Source organism: Cryptotermes secundus, unplaced genomic scaffold (assembly GCF_002891405.2).
Source record: "Cryptotermes secundus unplaced genomic scaffold, Csec_1.0 scaffold681, whole genome shotgun sequence".
Classification (NCBI taxonomy): Eukaryota; Metazoa; Arthropoda; class Insecta; order Blattodea; family Kalotermitidae; genus Cryptotermes; species Cryptotermes secundus.
The window spans coordinates 428185-446542 of record NW_019737395.1 but is presented as its reverse complement, the minus strand read 5'-3'; the positions used below and the strand labels follow the sequence as shown (position 1 = coordinate 446542).

The window sequence follows — 18358 nt, the reverse complement described above, 5'->3', positions numbered from 1 at the left end:
GATTTTAAATTTTAACAAGCAGAGTAACAGCTACGTGAGTAATACACACCTGATGATGGCCATTTAGGGCCGAAACATGTAGTGTGGAGGAGAAAAAGAAGTAAAAACTACAATAAAATTGTTGCACTTAAGAAGGTGTTTGTCCATATATATTGTGTGAGTGTAACAGGATGCTGAAATATAATATTGTAATTGTAACATATCTTATACACCAAGCTATAGAAAAAGTGTAAATGGAGGGCTGACTGTATTGGTCATAATTCTTAATATTGTAAATTATTTTGATACAAAACAAGTTCTTTCTTTCATTGCCATACCCATTACAGATATCAGGAGTCAGACAGCTTCAGATAAAGGGCTTGTAGTCCATATCTGTAAAAATGATGGAAGTAGTCATGAAGATGGTCATGGATCCCTACATTCCAGCATGAATCCTGAGGACTATTCCAGAACTGAAGACATCAATGGAAGAAACGCAAAGAGAACCACAACAATCTTCATAGATCTTTCTCCAGATTCATCAGATAACCATGTTACAAAAGTGGGATTAGTTCAAAATGAGATGCTGAAAATATCAGGGAATGAAGAATGTAGTAAATCAACAGGAACTTTGCGGTCACCTTCCCTTATCATGAAAACAATCAACAATTCATCACAGGCTCAAGAGCAAGAAGAAAACAAAGGGGAAAATTCTAATCAACACATGCAAGGAAAGAAAGGAATTACCAGCAATAGTATCAATACACAAACTGGAGCCCCTGTTGCTGCTCCAAGGACCAATAAGATGTATATTCAGTCACAAAACTTTACAAATAGATGCAGAAGCAATTTATGTGCCAAAAGTGAAGAAAACAATATAAATAGTAAATTATTTGTAAAGAGACCTTGCATAAACTCTCAGGGTGAAGATGATAGAAATACAGAAATTCTGGAAGCTTCCAGCCAGCTAGCTGCTCTGAAAGAACTGTATTATAGCACAGAGCTGAGCGATGATAGTGAGCGTGCAGATGAAGAAGTTCGGTCATACATGAGTGGTGGTGGAGATGAAGATGATAGGGATCAAGATGAAGAATCAAGTAGCGTGGTATCTGGCAGCTGGAGCAGAATGAGGGCCTTTCGCAATATTCACCATCATTTCCACAAGTTCAACACTGGCCACAAAGGTATTTGATGTAGGAGAGCCTTCTTGAATATTATTTTAAACCTTTCCTTCACTGCTGACCAAGGATCTGAAGTGTTTAATGCTGAGTGTGGTTCCAAAATTGTTAAAATAAATAATTCCTTTCTCATTAATAATACAGTGAAACTTTGTTCTTTGCATCACCTCAGTCTGCATTGACTGTAGCATTTAAGTATGGAAATTATATAACCTTAAAATTTTTCTTACTAACTACTAATAAATGCTATGTTTGCTGCTAGTACAGGTTTTATATATGATATGTGAAGTTCTCATGACAATGACTATGCAGATTACTGTCTCTGAGATGTGATGCCATGTTGTCTGGTATATCCTTACTAACATTTTGGAGGATCATGTTATATTTATTTTCAGAGTATAAGAATAAGACAAACATAAAAAAACATGGTGCAGATATGGTGGGGGGGAATGGGCAGGACCAGGGCACTAATTAAACTGATAGGAGTAAGGAGAAGAATGAATCAAACAACTGACCCTTAAAATGATTTCGTTTGGAGCAGAATAATTTGGAGAAAAGTGTTAACTAATTGTAGGTAGAGCAAAATTAAGAGGAACAGGGCAAGGAAATAGTGTCCCATTAGGGCTTGTGTCAAGGTAGAATGCATGTAAGCAAACACAACACTGCCAAGGGCAGATTCAGGAGGCACAGTATGAGGAACTACTATGTATAAGATGCAGAAAAAATCATGAAGAGGAGAAGATAAAGGATAAATTAAGTAAATGTGATGTAAGAGGCAGGATAATGCAGGAAGATCTAACACCTACAGGAGCAGATCTAGAGGGCAAACTAGGGGGGAAACAACAGTACCCTTTCTATCAAGTATCTACACATGTAGCTTGTGTCATCATGGAGGCAATGGAGATAGAGATCCAGCACAATATAATGAAGAAGGAGGATGGCCTCTGATTAATTGAGTCATGGAAATCTCTCATTTACTCCCTGAAAGAATGTAAGATGCCTCTGTTGCAGAATTTCTCTGTGGTATTTTTCTCTAATCCACTGATAATTCAGGGTAACACTACGCTTTTCAGGGCACCAACACTGTCATTGTTCAGACCTCCTTCCTCTTCCTTCCTTCTGTGTCTTATTTATGTAGATCAACACTTCTCCATTTCTCTATTTTTCTACTTCTTTATTTTAGCTACTGAATGAGATGCTGTCAGTGTTGTCTTCACTCCAATTAGCTCTAGCCTTGATAGAATCCCTCGAGAATCACTGCTTCCTTATTCTTTTTCTACAGACTTCCTTCTATGTCCAATTGACTCACTCAGTCATTTTCTCCTAAAGCATTCCACACTCCAAAACGGACCCTTCTAAGGGCCAATGATTCTTGCCACTATTCTCCTTACTCTTATCAGTTCACTTTGGCTCCTTCAGAACCACATTTCCGGTCCTTCCTTACAGCCATACAAAGTGTTTACCATGCTCAGCTTATTCTTTTATACCCTGAACACAGAGGCAGAAGGTTCCTCCGAATCATTAGTAACTGCACGGCATCATGTGCGAGAAGACAGTAACCTTCAACTTCTACATGGTCATGGAATGATTTGAATATCACTGATTCATCATCATCAGTAATCTGTCAAGACGACAGGTCCACAGTCTCTTCCAAAACAATTCCTCCATTTAATGCAATCTAGAGCTTTCTCCTTCAAATGACAGTATCCTCTTCTGTCCCCAAGGTCATCCAGCATCTTCTTAAGTCTTCTTCCTCATCTTCTTGTCACTTCTATCTGCCCCTCTATCTTTCCTTCGATAACTTCTTTTAGAAGGCAGTTTCTGCGTAAAACATGACCAATCCAATTAGCCTTCCGTTTTCTTATTTCATGTAGGATATTCCTCTGCTCACTGACTCTAATTAACACTTCTTCATTTTTCACATAATCGGACCAACTGATCTTCTCCATCCTTCTCCAACACCACATTTCGAAACTTTCCAGATGTTTCTGATCTACTGCCCTAAGTGTACATGTTTCAGCCCCATACAGAGCTATGCTCCAAATGTAGCATTTCACTAGTTTCTTCTTCAAATTTAAGTCCAATTTGCTGGTAAAAAGATTCTTATGTGAAAAATATTTACAAACAAATTACTTTAGTACACTACAATACTGGGCATTATTCATTGTCTCACTTATGTCTGATATATATATATTAAATTTCAGGATGCTGCTCTGTTTCCGTCTTCAGGTGATATGTTTCTATTGTACTTAAAGATATCTTTTGTTGTACTCTTTCTAGCCTCCTTTCCATATTTTGAAAAAATAGAAGGAGGACTGGGAGATCACCTTGCTGGTTGTGTGTCTGTCCAATGTCCCCAAAGCTTGAAAACCCTAATAGTGGGGCCAGGAGAGACGTTCATTGCTAGTCAATGGCTCATTAAACACAATTCTCTGGCAACTAATATACATTCAACAACAGAAAAACTGATGGTCTTGGTGTTTTTTATGTTCAGTACACATAATAAACAATATGTACAGAAAAGAAGACAGGCATTTAGTTCTTCCCAGAACTATTTGTAGCGGGATCAAACTTGGAGTCTATTAGAATACTGAAGCTATGTAACTGTAGTTCAGCATACTGTTGCATTACTGTCAATCTTCAGTGGATAAGAGATTTCGTTGTTCAAACACAACGTTTTTATTCTTACCTTCTATCCTACATACACTCTACTGCAACAATAAGAATTCTTCATTCCACCAACTGCTCCACAATCACCCTCACCTATCATCTGGGGCTGGTACAATAGGTCAGAAGTGGCCGCAGTACAAGGGACTTAGTCCCACCCCACTAGCAATAAAAAAAAAGCCTGAGAATGGTTGTATGAGGTCGTATTTATTGTATTTGTGTAGGATAAAAAGTAAGAATAAAAACATTGCATTCAGATGTTAAAAACACTTATCCACTGAAGTTTGCTGAAGCTCTATGCTGACCACTACATAACTTGTTTAGGTTCATTCCCATATAGGTACAATTGCATTTGCAAATGGCACTGAAACATCATACTGGTCTCAATGCTTCTGCCAGTTTTGATGATGTTCACTCTCATTCCTCATGGGTTGAATCCTGCACTGCCCATCTCCAACTGCTCCTTCCTTAGGGCTGCCTGTCCTGAACAGGCATTCAAAAGTTATTGGTGGTAAGGGGGGTGGAAACAGCTACCAAGGTGATCTCATAAGCATACATTAACTTTTCAAATTGTATATATATCAATTTTAAAGTATATATATATATATAAATCACTGGTATAATAGCAACATATGTTAAGTGTTATCATTGAAAGTGTTGTCCAATCAATATCCTCTTATTTTCACTCCACCTAGCGATGACCACTGTATTTACCATGCATTGCATATGATTAGACAGCAGACAGATGTAATACATAAATTAAATTAATGTTTTAGTGATAATCCCAAGAGTATTATTGCTTATTTTTATTCAGTTATAAATTCTGTGTAATTTTAGTCCCATGATTTGTTTGTGTTTGTATGTGCATGTTTGTGTGCGCGTGCGTGCATGCTTGTGTGTGCGTATGTGTAGACCAAGGGACACAAGATGCCAGGAAGAGCCAACAGAAGGACCGAAAGGTCAGTTTGAATTATTTTAACTGGAATAGGCCAATATTTAATTTTTGATGATATTGATGATTGAATCCTATGTTTTATTTCTCAGATCATGCTGATGGTTCACCCATGTTGAAGCTAGACAGCAGTAAAGAACCTTCTCTCCAGAGGTCTGTCACTGAAGCTATGTTGCCATCTTATAACAATTCTGGTCGTTTACGTGAGGTGGAGACGTTGGTTAGCACCCATTCAGGGCATCCCAAAATTACGTCTATATCACTGCGGTATGAAGGAGAACAGGACAACGATCAATTGCCCAAAGTCTGTGATAGAAATCCTGACTGTGATAGGCATCAAGCCACCTTCCATAGTTTGCCTTCCTCTAAGAAGGGAAGTTTATATACAACTGAATTCAAGCATCCTACAGATTTTGAAGGGAATCTATCTTCTACCACAGTTTCTAATAAATCCTACAAGTCACTATTTTCTCAGCCAAATGGGAATTCAAACTCAAGTAAATCATTATTTACACAAAAACAAAAGAGATTGTCACCAAGTTTCGTTGAATCTCCATTTCAACCAGAAAGGGAAACTTCACAGTTTAAAACCAGTGAAAAAGATTATGAAAATTTAAATCCAAAGAGTACAACAAGAAATAACTGTGACCCTTTGGACACAGATCGAACCATGTTTTTGCTTGGAAGGAAAGTACGCCACCCAGAGACAAATGAATTCTTCTCAAAAGGCAGTGGTAAACAAGAGTCAGGTCCTACAGCCCCATCAGACAAAAGATTATCAAATAACAGAAGGTCTCTCTCTCCTGTAATGAATAAAATGGGGCATAAAGTTCAAGAGAAGAAGCAATTTCATTCTTCTGTTCTGACAGAACACAGAGCTTGTGGTTCTGGCAATTCTTCAGATGCCATCAGAAGCATAAGGAACGAGAATGAAGACATAAAGAAGGAGAGACTCAATATCACAGAGGAAGAAACAAAGAAGGGAAGTTGTTTTCATTCAAAAACATTATCAAATGAAAATCACAAGCCACTGGAAGGAAGTGAGGAACGTACTAAAATTAGTGATCATTATAGCAACAGAGAGAAGAGGCATAGTCAAATGAAGTCTACTTGTTCTATATCTACAAAACGTGATAGGTCATTGAGCCCAAGTGAAATAGTACATCCACATACAGGTTTGCCTGGTAACAAGTTGACCATGTCACCTCTGTATGAAAACTTGAGAATGCTGGCTGTAGAACCAACTGCAAAATCTAATAGTCAGAATGTGATGTCTGATACAGTAGAAACAGAATCTGCTATTTTGGAAGAATTGACACGGGCAGCAGACCAGATCCTACAGGCTGTGAATGGCTACACAGATGAAGAGTCTTACAAAGCAAGTAGTGATGAGCCTGATGATGAAATTGTGAAAGATGGCAGGAAAAGAAGAGGAAACAGATGTGGGAAAGTGCGAAGACCATCAGTCAGCCTTGGTACAATCACAGAAGGCGCATCTTCTAAAAAGCATCAAGAAACAGGGAACAGCACTTCAGAATTATATACCCATAAAAGTACAGCCAGTGGTAGGAAGAGCCACCAGCGCTTAACAAAGACACGTCTACTTCCCACATCTTCGACATCTTCAGTGGAGAGTTTGACAAGAGAAATCCCTCAAGTGCAGACAAGAGCACTGTTGAAACAGAAAGGCACAAGTAGTATCAATAATTGTAACAAAAGCAGGGTGTCAAGTAGTTCAACATCTAGCACAGCCGTCAAGCCTAGTTGCAGGACAGTGAGACTGTTGCAGCGTGCAAGTAGTCGTGAACTGCTATTGCAGACTTATGCAAGTTCCTCTGAAGATGTTGCATCAGGTGTCGAGGGAGGTAACAACAGGAAACCAATGGTTCCACGACGTACAAAAATTCATAACACCAGCAATAATAAGACTGATCATGCTAAAACTAATTTAAAGAAAAATACAATATCACCAGATTCTCATCCCTCACCATCAGCAACTGCACAGCCAAGAAAGAGAGAAGCAGACATTAACAAACCCAGAGAAAGGTGAGCAAAGGTGTCTTTATTGCTGGACGCCCAGAAATCCTTGATTCAGAAAACATCATGTGCAATATATATCCTTTCGTTTCTTTCATTTACACCCTTGCATGCACTTCATTAAACAGAACTTTGCATGACTTTGGAATGCTGTATAAATGGTTTAAAGATTAAGACTCCTTGGAAATGGTCAAAGAATCTGACCCATGGAATTGTTTTTGACCTTATTCTGTGTCTGTGAGTGAAGATTATTGTTAGTATTCAATGGGTTAATATGCATGAAGTAAAGAATTGTTACCACTAGAAGTCAGAGATTGTGATGTAAAAGACATTATGCATTTCTTCCACAAATTGAATGCCTATATTGGAGGCTCTACCCATTCGCCTGTATCATTTCTGAAAATACAGAGCAAACAATATTGAAATTTAATACTTGGGGTTTACACTGTATAGTTTTCTACCTTTGGTTTTCCTCAGTCCAAATTGGAGTACATCCTTCTGCTTTCATATGTCAAGTTCATATTTTAATCAATGATTCAAACTTGATTTGAGCATCTAGGGAAATGACTGGTTCACTAAAGACATATTTTTCCACTCCTTAATTGTGATATCTTACAGATTTCCTGGGTCTACTAACAAAGCCGTTCCTTTGGCAAGGAAGGTGAATGGTGATGGATCAGGCAGCCCAAGTGGAGTAAAGCACCATACTTCCAGGACTAGAGAGGATGAGAGGCATCAAAGGGGAAGTAACAGGCCTACAACTAGGAGAGACAATACAGATCTCAGACACAGAGCTCAAGGTAAGCAACTTCCACTATTAATTGTTGGGGTGCCACTGGGAAAGTTTTGATGACAATTATAAAGGTAAATTTGTTCCTGTTTATATGCACCATGACAAGAAGGCATATAGGAAGGCGGGAAATGAAGTTCCTGGACACAAAATCGAGGTGAGTGGTCAGCTTCACTCTTTGATGAAAAGCGGCCACTCCGCTCTAGATAAGAAACTAATAGAACCGAGAACTAATCTTAATTTGGTGGCATAGAGAAAAATCCTCATTTTATCCAGTTTCTTCTGCTGATATTTAGGGTTCCTTTTGTATCGATATTTAAACTGCAATACAGGTCTAAATATTTCTGATGATAGTGTGTAACAACAAACATGATTCTACTTGATGATGATGGTAAGGTAAAGTTGTCCCTGTGCTTAACTAATTAAGCACTATCCCATGAAGGCATATGAAGGAGTAGATGTATAGATCCACATTTTCATGACAATGGCATTAGCTAGAGGTGAGTGGCCAGCTTCACGCCCTGGCCACTTTACCCCAGGGGAATGAGCCCCGGGTACCCATTGGATAGGAGGTTGGGTGGACTCCAGACAACATAGAAAAGACAAAATTCTTGACCCTACCAGGACTTGAACTCTGACCCATCAGTCGTCCAGCCCATAGCCAGTCGCTATACCGACTACACTATCCTGGCTCCTGGATGATGGACAATGACCAAAATAATAGTCATGTTTATTGTAACATTGGTGTTGCAGTATGGCTGGAAATATCTCTGCATAAGAAGAGTGATTTCTCTTGAAGATTATCTGCTTACCATCTAATGGCTAGCAGGCCAAATCAGTCATGTAAGCTGTGTTGTCTATGATAGCAGAGGTACTGAGATCACATAATATTGCTCAGGAGAAACATATTGTAATGCATATGCCCATGGCTAGGCAACGGATTGATAAACATATTCCCACAGAAGCAAAAGCGCTGAACAACAGGGCATCTGTTGCTAGGCAACGCCCGCAATATGCAAATGTAACAATAGAAAAGGTATTGCAAGAAATGTTTTCTATCTCGTTCACATATAACCATTGGTGGGCAATGGATGTTTTCTAAGGGTTCACCTTGTGTGGAGGCGGTGTCGAATTCCTCCACCATAACCCTGTGTGTTGTAGGAGGCAACAAAAAGGGAAGTCTCGAATCTGAGGTAGTAAAATATGATCACGAGTCCCACGGGACTCAGACCCGAAAATGACTGTGCTGGCGAGGGCCAGCAGCAATTGTAAATGACAGACCTGTCCTCTTGTCGCAGAGAGCTCCTCACATCAACAAACTTGGGACCATCTGACAGTAATATAAATCTGGTTGTAAACCTTAAATGGGTGTTTTAATCCAAGACAGACTGGCTGACTGACCATCGGTCGTAACATAAGATTCGACTCGACTCAAATCGACTCAAATCGGAAAATGAGGAGAGTTAGAATGAGAACAAGAATGGAGTGAGTCCTTGGCAGTCATGGAAGAAGGGTTCAGCTGAAGATTGATTGTGATTATGAGTGACTGTACAAGAAGGTGTTAATAAATCCAATCAACCAATCTAAAACCTGCTATTATTAGTCATGGAGCCATAAACACATGACAGTATTTTCTGAACTTTAAGTTGGAGAGAAAAATTGAACTGCTCTATGAAGAATTAATAAATTTGTGAATTAGTAACATTAGAAATATTAATTAAAGAATATGTTCTTCAGACCGGAGGTTAATTCACTTACAGACAATATGTTACATGTTATACCTAAATCATAGTCAGACCATGCAACATTAGTGAGGGAGTTTATCATAATTTTCAGCTAGTGAGAGAAATGAAACCATTCCATAAACTGTGTGGGACATGAATTGTATCTTACTTACTTACTCATAGAGTTGAGCCCTTCTGGAGGAGCTGCCAATTCTGCAGCTACTCAAGAATTTCCCAGTATTTTATGGAACCTGAAGGTTCATTACCGTGTTCACAAGAGCCCTCCACTGGTCCCTATCATGAGCCAGATAAATCCAATCAATACCATCCAATCCTATCTCTCTAAGATCCATTTTAATATTGTCCACCCACCTAAGCCTTGGTCTACCTAGTGGTCTCCTTCCTTCTGGCTTTCCCACCGATTACCTTATACGCATTCCTTGTCTCCCTCATTCGTGCTACATGCCCTGCCCACCTCATCCTCCTTGTCTTGATCATTCTAATTATACTTGGAGAAGAGTACAAGTTATGAAGCTCCTCAATATGCAGTTTTCATGAAGTGTATCAGACTCTTTGTAAGTTTCAAGTAATGATGCATGAACATGTCATGTACTGGTTTCATCACAAATATCACTTTTACAGGAGGGGGCACAACAACACTGGAGCCAGGTGGTTGTGATAAGAAGGAGAGGGCTGTCATATATGAACGACATGTGATGGGAACCATGGGTGGTGTCAATCGATCTTCTGCTTCATGCACCGTGTATGTACCAGCGAAGCAGCACTGTCCATGCATCTGCTCATGACAACTGAGCCACATTAAGTTCCTACACGTGTGTTATGTAGATTCTTATATTGCAGTGTTCTAGTCTAACTTGTTAGATCATGAGTTCATGAGTGCTCAAGGTTTATCTCCATGGATTTTGAAAATCATATGTATTGATACAATTGAATCAAGACTTTTTAGATAGGAAGGATATGTATCACTGTTGAGGAAAAGATGAAATATATGCATAACTTTGGAGTCTCAGAAGTAGGTGAAAATATAATATTAAAGTGGAGCTTAGGAACAAATTTTTCAAATGTTAATTAAAGTGAATATATTCAGGTAGGTCCCAGAGGAAGATTTTTAATTTTCACAACAAGTAACTACCAAGCAAGACCTGTAACATGCAGTTGGGTAGTTAATTAATGTAGTTCATTAGATATCTACTTAGCCATTTGTCATGTCATTTAACTTCACTGTACCATAATGCTAATGAAATTGTCACATGTTAGTACCTAGACATAAGGTTTGGATTGATAACTGGATTTGTTGCATCCTTGTAACTCATAACTACAAATGATTGTAACAGTCTCAATTATCTATACAGTCTATACATCACTACAACTACAGCACACACAAAGCCTTCTGTCTGTTATTCTTTTGTCAGTAGTTATTGCTAGGTAGTGGCCGCGAACAATGGAGATGCCTCACAGTTAACCACAAAGTGCCATTTGCTCAGTTTGAAATCGTAACTGAACTCAATTGTTGCTGCTGCTGATGGTTCTTTTCATATATCCTTGGCACGGAACACACAGAAATCACCGTTTCCAACAATTTCTATACTGTTGCATATTGATTCATTGCTGCAGAAATGTGTTTACTTTGCCGTGTCCTAGCAATGTTCCACTATTCCACGTTCATCTGTCATGTCACAATATGACAAAGGTTAAGCATATTAGAGAATATTATATTTTATTCCATTTTATTTCATTAGATATAGCAAAAGGAGGGTCGGTAGAGAGCGAGTTCCAGATATTAGGAATGAAAAATTTAGCACTGCTAAATCAGGAAGCAAGCCTTTCTTGAGCAATATCACCCAGTTCACATCCTCATAGTTATTTCCTTAAGATACATTTTATATATTATATGAACACATATCCTCCTGTTTAATTTCCCAAATTAAGATTTGTGTTGATTTATTCCTTTACTTATGCAGGCTACATCCCTACCCAGTTTTAGCCTTATTGACTATCCCTACCCTATTTTAGCCTCCCAGATTTAATCACAATAATAATGGAGAACAGTTCAAACACACATTATATTCATTTTCTCCATTGCACCAAGTTGCTCTCTGCGTGTTCTCTGTAAAGATTCCTGGCATGTTGCAGGTATTGCTCAATTTTAAATGTTGATATACAGTATACATGTTGTCCACAAAGTCTGTGAAATTTTAAGAATATTATCTTAAAAAAAAACATGTTCTACTTGACATTTTCATTTAGTTTCCAATCCGATGGTTTTTTGAGCTCATTATAACAAATATTTTACCTGTTTGCATTGTTAGAAACTGTTATATCGATAATATATTCCATCTTCTTGAACATTAATGTTATCATTGTTCTTGTTTGCTTGCTTATTTGTTCATATACATATTTCTTTGAATTTTTTATATACGAGGGTAAGTCAATAAGTAAGTTACAAATGGATATAGAACTTAAACAAATAAAGAGTACTGATTTGAAAAATGCTGTTATTTCTCAACATAATCTCCCTATACATTGAGGCACTTGTCCCATCGTTTCACAAGCCCCTGAAAACCAGCAGCATAAAATTTTTTGGCCTGCTGTTGGAACCAGGCGTGTTCACATGGCATGGCCTACTTCATAATGCATGATAAGTTAGGTTTTCACAAAGTCTGCGCATGATGGGTGCCACATATGCTGACCCCACAACACAAAATGCAAAGAATGGGTCTGGCATTACAGCATCTCAATTGCTACCATGATGAAGGACATGATATGCTAGCTCGAATTGTCACAGGTGATGAGTCTTGGGTTCACCATTGGTAACAGTGGTAACATCCTGCATCGCCTGCCAAAAGAAAAACGTTTAAGGTGACACCATTCTCCAGGAAAGTGATGCTGTAGAAAGCTGTAGAAAAGGAAGTCACCACCTGGTTCCGGCAGCAGCCTAAAGAATTTTATGCTGCTGGTTTTCAGGGGCTTGTGAAAAGATGGGACAAGTGCCTCAGTGTACAGGGACAATATGTTGAGAAATAAAAGCATTTTTCAAATAAGTACTCTTATTTGTTTAAGTTCTATATCCATTTGTAACTTACTTATTGACTTACCTAAATATTTTCAATAATTGGTGATTTGGATAGCAAATAGGATGATACTAATTTTTTAACTTCCTAATTTTATGGTTATGAAATGTGGTCTCTTGCTTCTAAGTAAGGATATAAATTACAAGAGTTTGAAAACAGAGTGTTCAGGAAAATATTGGAATCTGGCTGGTTGGTTTCTAACACTGTACTTTGAATCTAAGAGAGATAAATTAAGTGGGTAGTTTAGATACTACTGACTGACTGACTGACTGACTGACTGACCGAAAGAGACTCCTTAAGATTCTAATAAGATTCCCAGTTGGCCAAGAAATTTTCTCCTTTACACGGGGCCCAAAAATTAATTGCTGTGTGCACATCAGCCCAGTACTAATCTCTATCCTGAGTTAGATGAATCCAATTCACACCCTCCAATTCCATTTTTATGACCCATTTTAATGTTATTCTCCTGTCTCTTCCTAGGTTTTCAAAGCGGTTTCTTTCATTCAGGTTTTCCTACCGAAACTTCATATATACGTCTCTTACATGTGTGCTACATAACCAGCCAAACCCATCCACCTTGATTTGATTATTTTAATAATATTTGGCAAAGAGTGCAAATTATGAAGCTCCTCATTATGCAGTTTTCTCTAGAATCCTGTTACTTAATTGATCTTAGATTCAAATATTCTTCTCAGCACCCTGCTTTCAAGCACCCTCAGTCTATATTTATCCTTTAATATGAGAAGCCAACTTTCCAACCAGCCAAACCCATCCACCTTGATTTGATTATTTTAATAATATTTGGCAAAGAGTGCAAATTATGAAGCTCCTCATTATGCAGTTTTCTCTAGAATCCTGTTACTTAATTGATCTTAGATTCAAATATTCTTCTCAGCACCCTGCTTTCAAGCACCCTCAGTCTATATTTATCCTTTAATATGAGAAGCCAACTTTCCAACCCATACAAAACTGCAGGAAAAATTATAGTTTGGGATATTTAAAGCTTACTGTTTTTAGATGGGAGCATGTGGTAGCGTAGTCGGTTGAGGCACTATGCTACAAGCTGGAAGGTCACAGGTTCGATTCCTGATGAGGTCACTGGATTTTTTTAAATTTATCTGATCCTTCCAGCCACATTGTGGCCCTGGGGTCAACTCAACCTCTAACAGAAATGAATACCAGGAATCTTCCTGGGGGTAAAGGTCGGCTGGGATGTAAGACTGACAACCTTACTGCCATCTATGAGCTGATTATCTATAGAATGTGGGAACCTTGACATCTCACAACCCTATGGGCCTTCACAGCCTGTTACAGGGATTCTGCTTTTTCTTTTAATTCTCTTAGTGGGGGGGGGTGGAGTCCAACAGGGTCCACTTGGCACGGTGGCCACTGATTGGCCTATTGTAGCTTGTCCTGGGTGATTATGATGAAGGAGAATTTGGTGGAATGAAGATTGGCAGGGGAAACTGAAGTACTTGGAGAAAACCCGCCCCAGTGCCACTTTGTCCACCACAAATCCCACCTGACCACACCTTGGATTGAACCCAGGCCACTGCGGTGGGAAGCCAGTGACTAACCACTTGAGCTATGGCGAGGCCTTTGTTACAGGGATAGTTTTACCTTTCTTTACCTGTTGTTAGACAGCAGATGAGAAGGCAAAGATTTTAAACTAAATGGCAGCAAGAATTCTCTGAATGTTATCTGCTCTTAATTTCTTCATGAGATCAATGCTGATGCATTACTGTTGTTCCAGAATGTTCTAACTTTGCCAGATTTTCAAGGGATTTAATTAATTATCTTCAGGTATCTTGTGCACTACATTATGGTGACAAATCAAGATAAACTTAGTTTTCTCTGCAGTTATACATAGACCAATCTTCTTATTACTGTCTAATAGAACTTCTATGTAAGCTTATATTTAACTCATGATTATAAAATCTTCAGCACACACCTGAAGCAAGTGTGTCCCATTGAGGATACTGCATGTCTGGCAACTTTGTGGGCTAAGTATAAACTCTGGGTGGGAAAGATAATTTGGTGGCATAACCTCTTGGAGAGCAGATGCTTGGAAGAGTGAGTTGGAGCTGCAAGTATAAGTTTGAGATGGATCTTATTGGTGAAAGGAACTGACTTAGGATTATGTCATGTGACAGGTTTTAGTATTAATGATACTGAACCCATGAGTTCTATTGCCAGAAAGTGGTTGGTTATTTCTTTACTTTTCTCTTGCAGGACCAAGAAGAAACCAGGCTTGGCTTCTAGTCACAGAAAAGGATTCCGGCAGATAAAAGCAACAAAATGAGTTCTGTGGAAGAAATTATTTTTATTCCTGATATTACTCAGATCTCTGAGGAACTAGGCTTCTAACCTTGTTTTCAATCTTTCTTTTTAATATTTGTGACAATATTTGTTTTGAGGTGAACAGAGCAAGTATTGTATAAATATTAAGTATTTAAGTTTTTCATATTTCATTTGTTTGAACTGCAAACATACATTTCATTAAGTTATATGATATGAAGTGCTTACTTAATCCCTCTGCTTCATAACTGTATCTTCATAGAATTTATAGTTCAAAAATAAATATTCAGTTAAAATCTGTTGTAATGATACAAAAGAAACATGATATTTTTTGTTATAAGCATCCTCAAAACCCTTCAGCATAAGGATTTGTTCTTTATTGATTTATTCAATGACAGTGTGCCCACAATTGAAGTTATATATCATTGACTGAGAAATAACAAGCAAATAATGAAACTAAGGATGTAGGAGGAAGTGACTTGTTACTTTCCTAGCATTTGTTTTGATGAACTGAGGAAAATTGTGAAGAAATCTGTTAGAATATTAGCTCCATAGATTGTGTTTCAAACTGAGGACATTCCTCATTTGAATCAAGTATGCTGGTTATTATACAGATGCAGCAGTGTCATTTTTACTCAAAAATATAGGGGGACCATATTTGCATGTAATATCAGAAAGTCACCATGAAAGCTGACTCAAGAGATAAGGCTTCTGACTTGTATTCAGGAAGTTCTAGATTTAAATCTCACTTTGGGTACTGACTGCCCTGACTTAAAGTTCTTGTGGTTTTTATCAGTCCCTCCAAACAAATGTCAAGATAATGCCTTAAGTTTTATCATGAGCGTTTTCTTCCACACCCTTTTCACTTCGTTATTCAAAATCATCCAGTCAATCAATGCTGTATGGTCTTGGGTTATTGATAGCTTTGTTAAATAAGCTACTAATAAACAAATAAATAAAGCCAGAGTCAAGAAGGCTATTTATTTTCAAATAATTTATGTGAAGATTATTAACAGTTAAATTGACAGTCTTGACTTCGTTCTAATATAAATTTTATTTACATGAGCAAACAGTAAGTTCTGGGAAGGAGAAGTTATGATACCTGTTTCCTTCTGATGCATCAGTAATGTTGAGGATAGCAAGAATTATAAATTAGCAAGCCTCTTATACCTGTATAGCCATCCATTTCTGATTACAATTCACTGTAGTAAAAATTAAGGTCTTGCATGTCATACTGCAATATCAAAGTTTAATGCCATCATCATATTTTTAATTGTCAAAAACCTAAAGTTGCCTATTAAGATGTGTGAGAGAGTGAAGCTAACATTTGCTAGTAGATGCAGATGACTGGTCAACATTGTACTGTGCCTACATTTTACCCCCTTGGGGGAGAGGCTTCAGTACCCATTGGATAGGAAGTTGGATGGACACTAATGCTAGTTTAAACATAATGGGGAAGAGAAAGCATCCTGTCACTGCTAGATATTGAAACACATTTGGCTACCTAATGGTCAGAGAGCATAGTGACTGAACTTTCCTAGTTCATATTTGCAATTGTTAACACATAAAGAACAGTTCATATTGCATTTATAAGTATATTTATTGTCTATCTGCATACAAATTATCTCCAGTAGTTCATTAGCTATCACCATTAATCCAACACCTCTATATAAATTATGTTCAGCCACAATATTGTATTACATTCTACAAAAAAGAATCATGAGAAAAGTTGCACATTTTTCAAAGGTCTGTCACTACACAGTTTCACGTTCCCATACTATGGTGCCAGTAATAATGCTAGTACTATTCTACTCATAAGTTACCATGTTGGTATCACTGAGAGTAGGAAATTTAGAACACACAAATTGAGTGTGGTCCCCAGTGGCTGACATTTATATCAGGTTACATGAAAATCTATCAATTGGCTGAAAACCTAATTTGGGGAGGAGGGGGGTCAGAGTGTCAGGTATACGAAGGTGATAATGGGTACATGAGAACATCATAAAACTTGGAAATACATCCCTCCATGCTGGGTGAAATATATCAGGGCATGTCCCTCTGCACTAAGGCTGGTAAAATAAACTTTATATTGGAAATGTTACAATAAATCTAGTATTCTTTTAAATAGTAATCAAGATTTAATTTTGAGCAATATCTTTATAACTTAGTTCAACTACATTGCTATAATCTGAAAATTATAGAAGTAGTGGCTAAGGATTATTTTTAATTAGCAATTGTAGTGCGAACTACTGTATTCAGCCATCTTTCTTTCATATGGCTCCTCTGAATTCCAGGTTTAGGGATGCACATTTGATAGCATAATGATGTTGAGGATTATTAATGACAGTCCCTCTATGAAGATAAATGCAGTGAAACGCCTTTATAGAATTTTGCTGGAGACAAAGAATTTTGAAATGTGAGGAAAACAATCTCTATTAGTAAGATTTGAGGCTTTCTTCAATCTCTGTTAGATTTCTCTAGTATCTGAACACAAATGGTCAGCATTTCATCCTTCCACACCATCCTTCCCTCCTACCCCAAGTAGCTGAATATGCCATTAAATCTTATTCTCAGCAAGTTCTTTCCAATTAACATTTCCATAACCAGTTTTCATAAGATTGATTTTAATATTACTCTAACCTGTCTGTCTCAGTTTTCCATGATTCAGTTTATTATCCTATCTGCATTTTTTGTTTTATCCATCAGTCACTCATCAGAACATCTAAAAAATATATTTACTTTATGTAATCAAGATATGAGAAAAATTTGTTCTGCCTTATTTGTATGTATGAATGAATGTATAAGGGGTGGGCCTTCTCAGCCCTTGCACCGCGACCTACAGTGGTCTATTGATGGGAGTTTAATAGAAATGTTACCATAGATCGAGGTAAAATACAAACCCACCTATAGTTAGAATTACATGAAATGTACCAGCTGGGCTGCCAAGACTCAAGTTAGACAACTGGTAAAATTTTAAAATGTTGGCCACTCTATAAATATGTAATTAATACTTTCTTAGTGTTTATGAATGTGGTGAACACCAGGTTCAGAATCCATGTTAGACTGTCAGCCCTATCTGTTGGGCACAAGCTTCCTTACCACCCCATTAATGGGACAAACCAGAATCATATACGGATTACATTAGCAGGCATGAGAAATAAAGAGATTATAACTGGAAGCATTAGAAGAGAAATGGGTCCCTATAAATACTGTTATCCCTATGACTTACTCAGGTTTACTGTAATTTGTTGTCATGTTTCACCACTGGTTAGAACTACAGATTGAATATGACATTTATTTTTCTTGCTTTGCTAGTATTTCTCCTTTCTATATTAATAGTGCTACTACTGTCAGTCTGATATTTAAATTGTTTCAATTATTCTTGTGTTGCTGTATCATCATAAACTAATAGGGAAATAAATGTTATTAACTTCATTTCTGTGTAAAGTAATTTTGCTGAGGATTAAATGATTTCCCATTTATGTCATTTTGATATATCACCATTTTTAGGAACAAATCCCTGACTGCAACTACCTGTCTACAAGGATTTTGTCAGAATAAACTTCTTGATTAGTTAGACACAGTCAGATGATGTATATGATTAGATGTACAATTCCTAAATTATACATGCTACTTTTTAA

The 18358-nt window shown here is 37.6% G+C and overlaps 1 protein-coding gene across 5 annotated transcripts in view; it reads left to right on the top strand.

Annotated features, from left to right (window-relative positions):
* LOC111870354 overlaps positions 1-18152 on the top strand; it is a 130258-nt gene extending 112106 nt beyond the window's left edge. For 3 of the 5 annotated variants that reach the window (XM_023862564.2, XM_023862563.2, XM_033753808.1), the window contains 5 exons: positions 327-1163; positions 4869-6822; positions 7432-7613; positions 9970-10090; positions 14652-18152. In XM_023862564.2, the coding sequence (XP_023718332.1) occupies positions 327-1163; positions 4869-6822; positions 7432-7613; positions 9970-10090; positions 14652-14721 (3164 nt within the window). In that variant the 3' untranslated portion in view covers positions 14722-18152. Of the gene's footprint in view, positions 1-326; positions 1164-4868; positions 6823-7431; positions 7614-9969; positions 10161-14651 lie in introns of all 5 variants that reach the window. The other 2 variants (XM_023862566.2, XM_023862567.2) reach the window with 2 other exon arrangements.
* Positions 18153-18358: the final 206 nt, after the last annotated feature.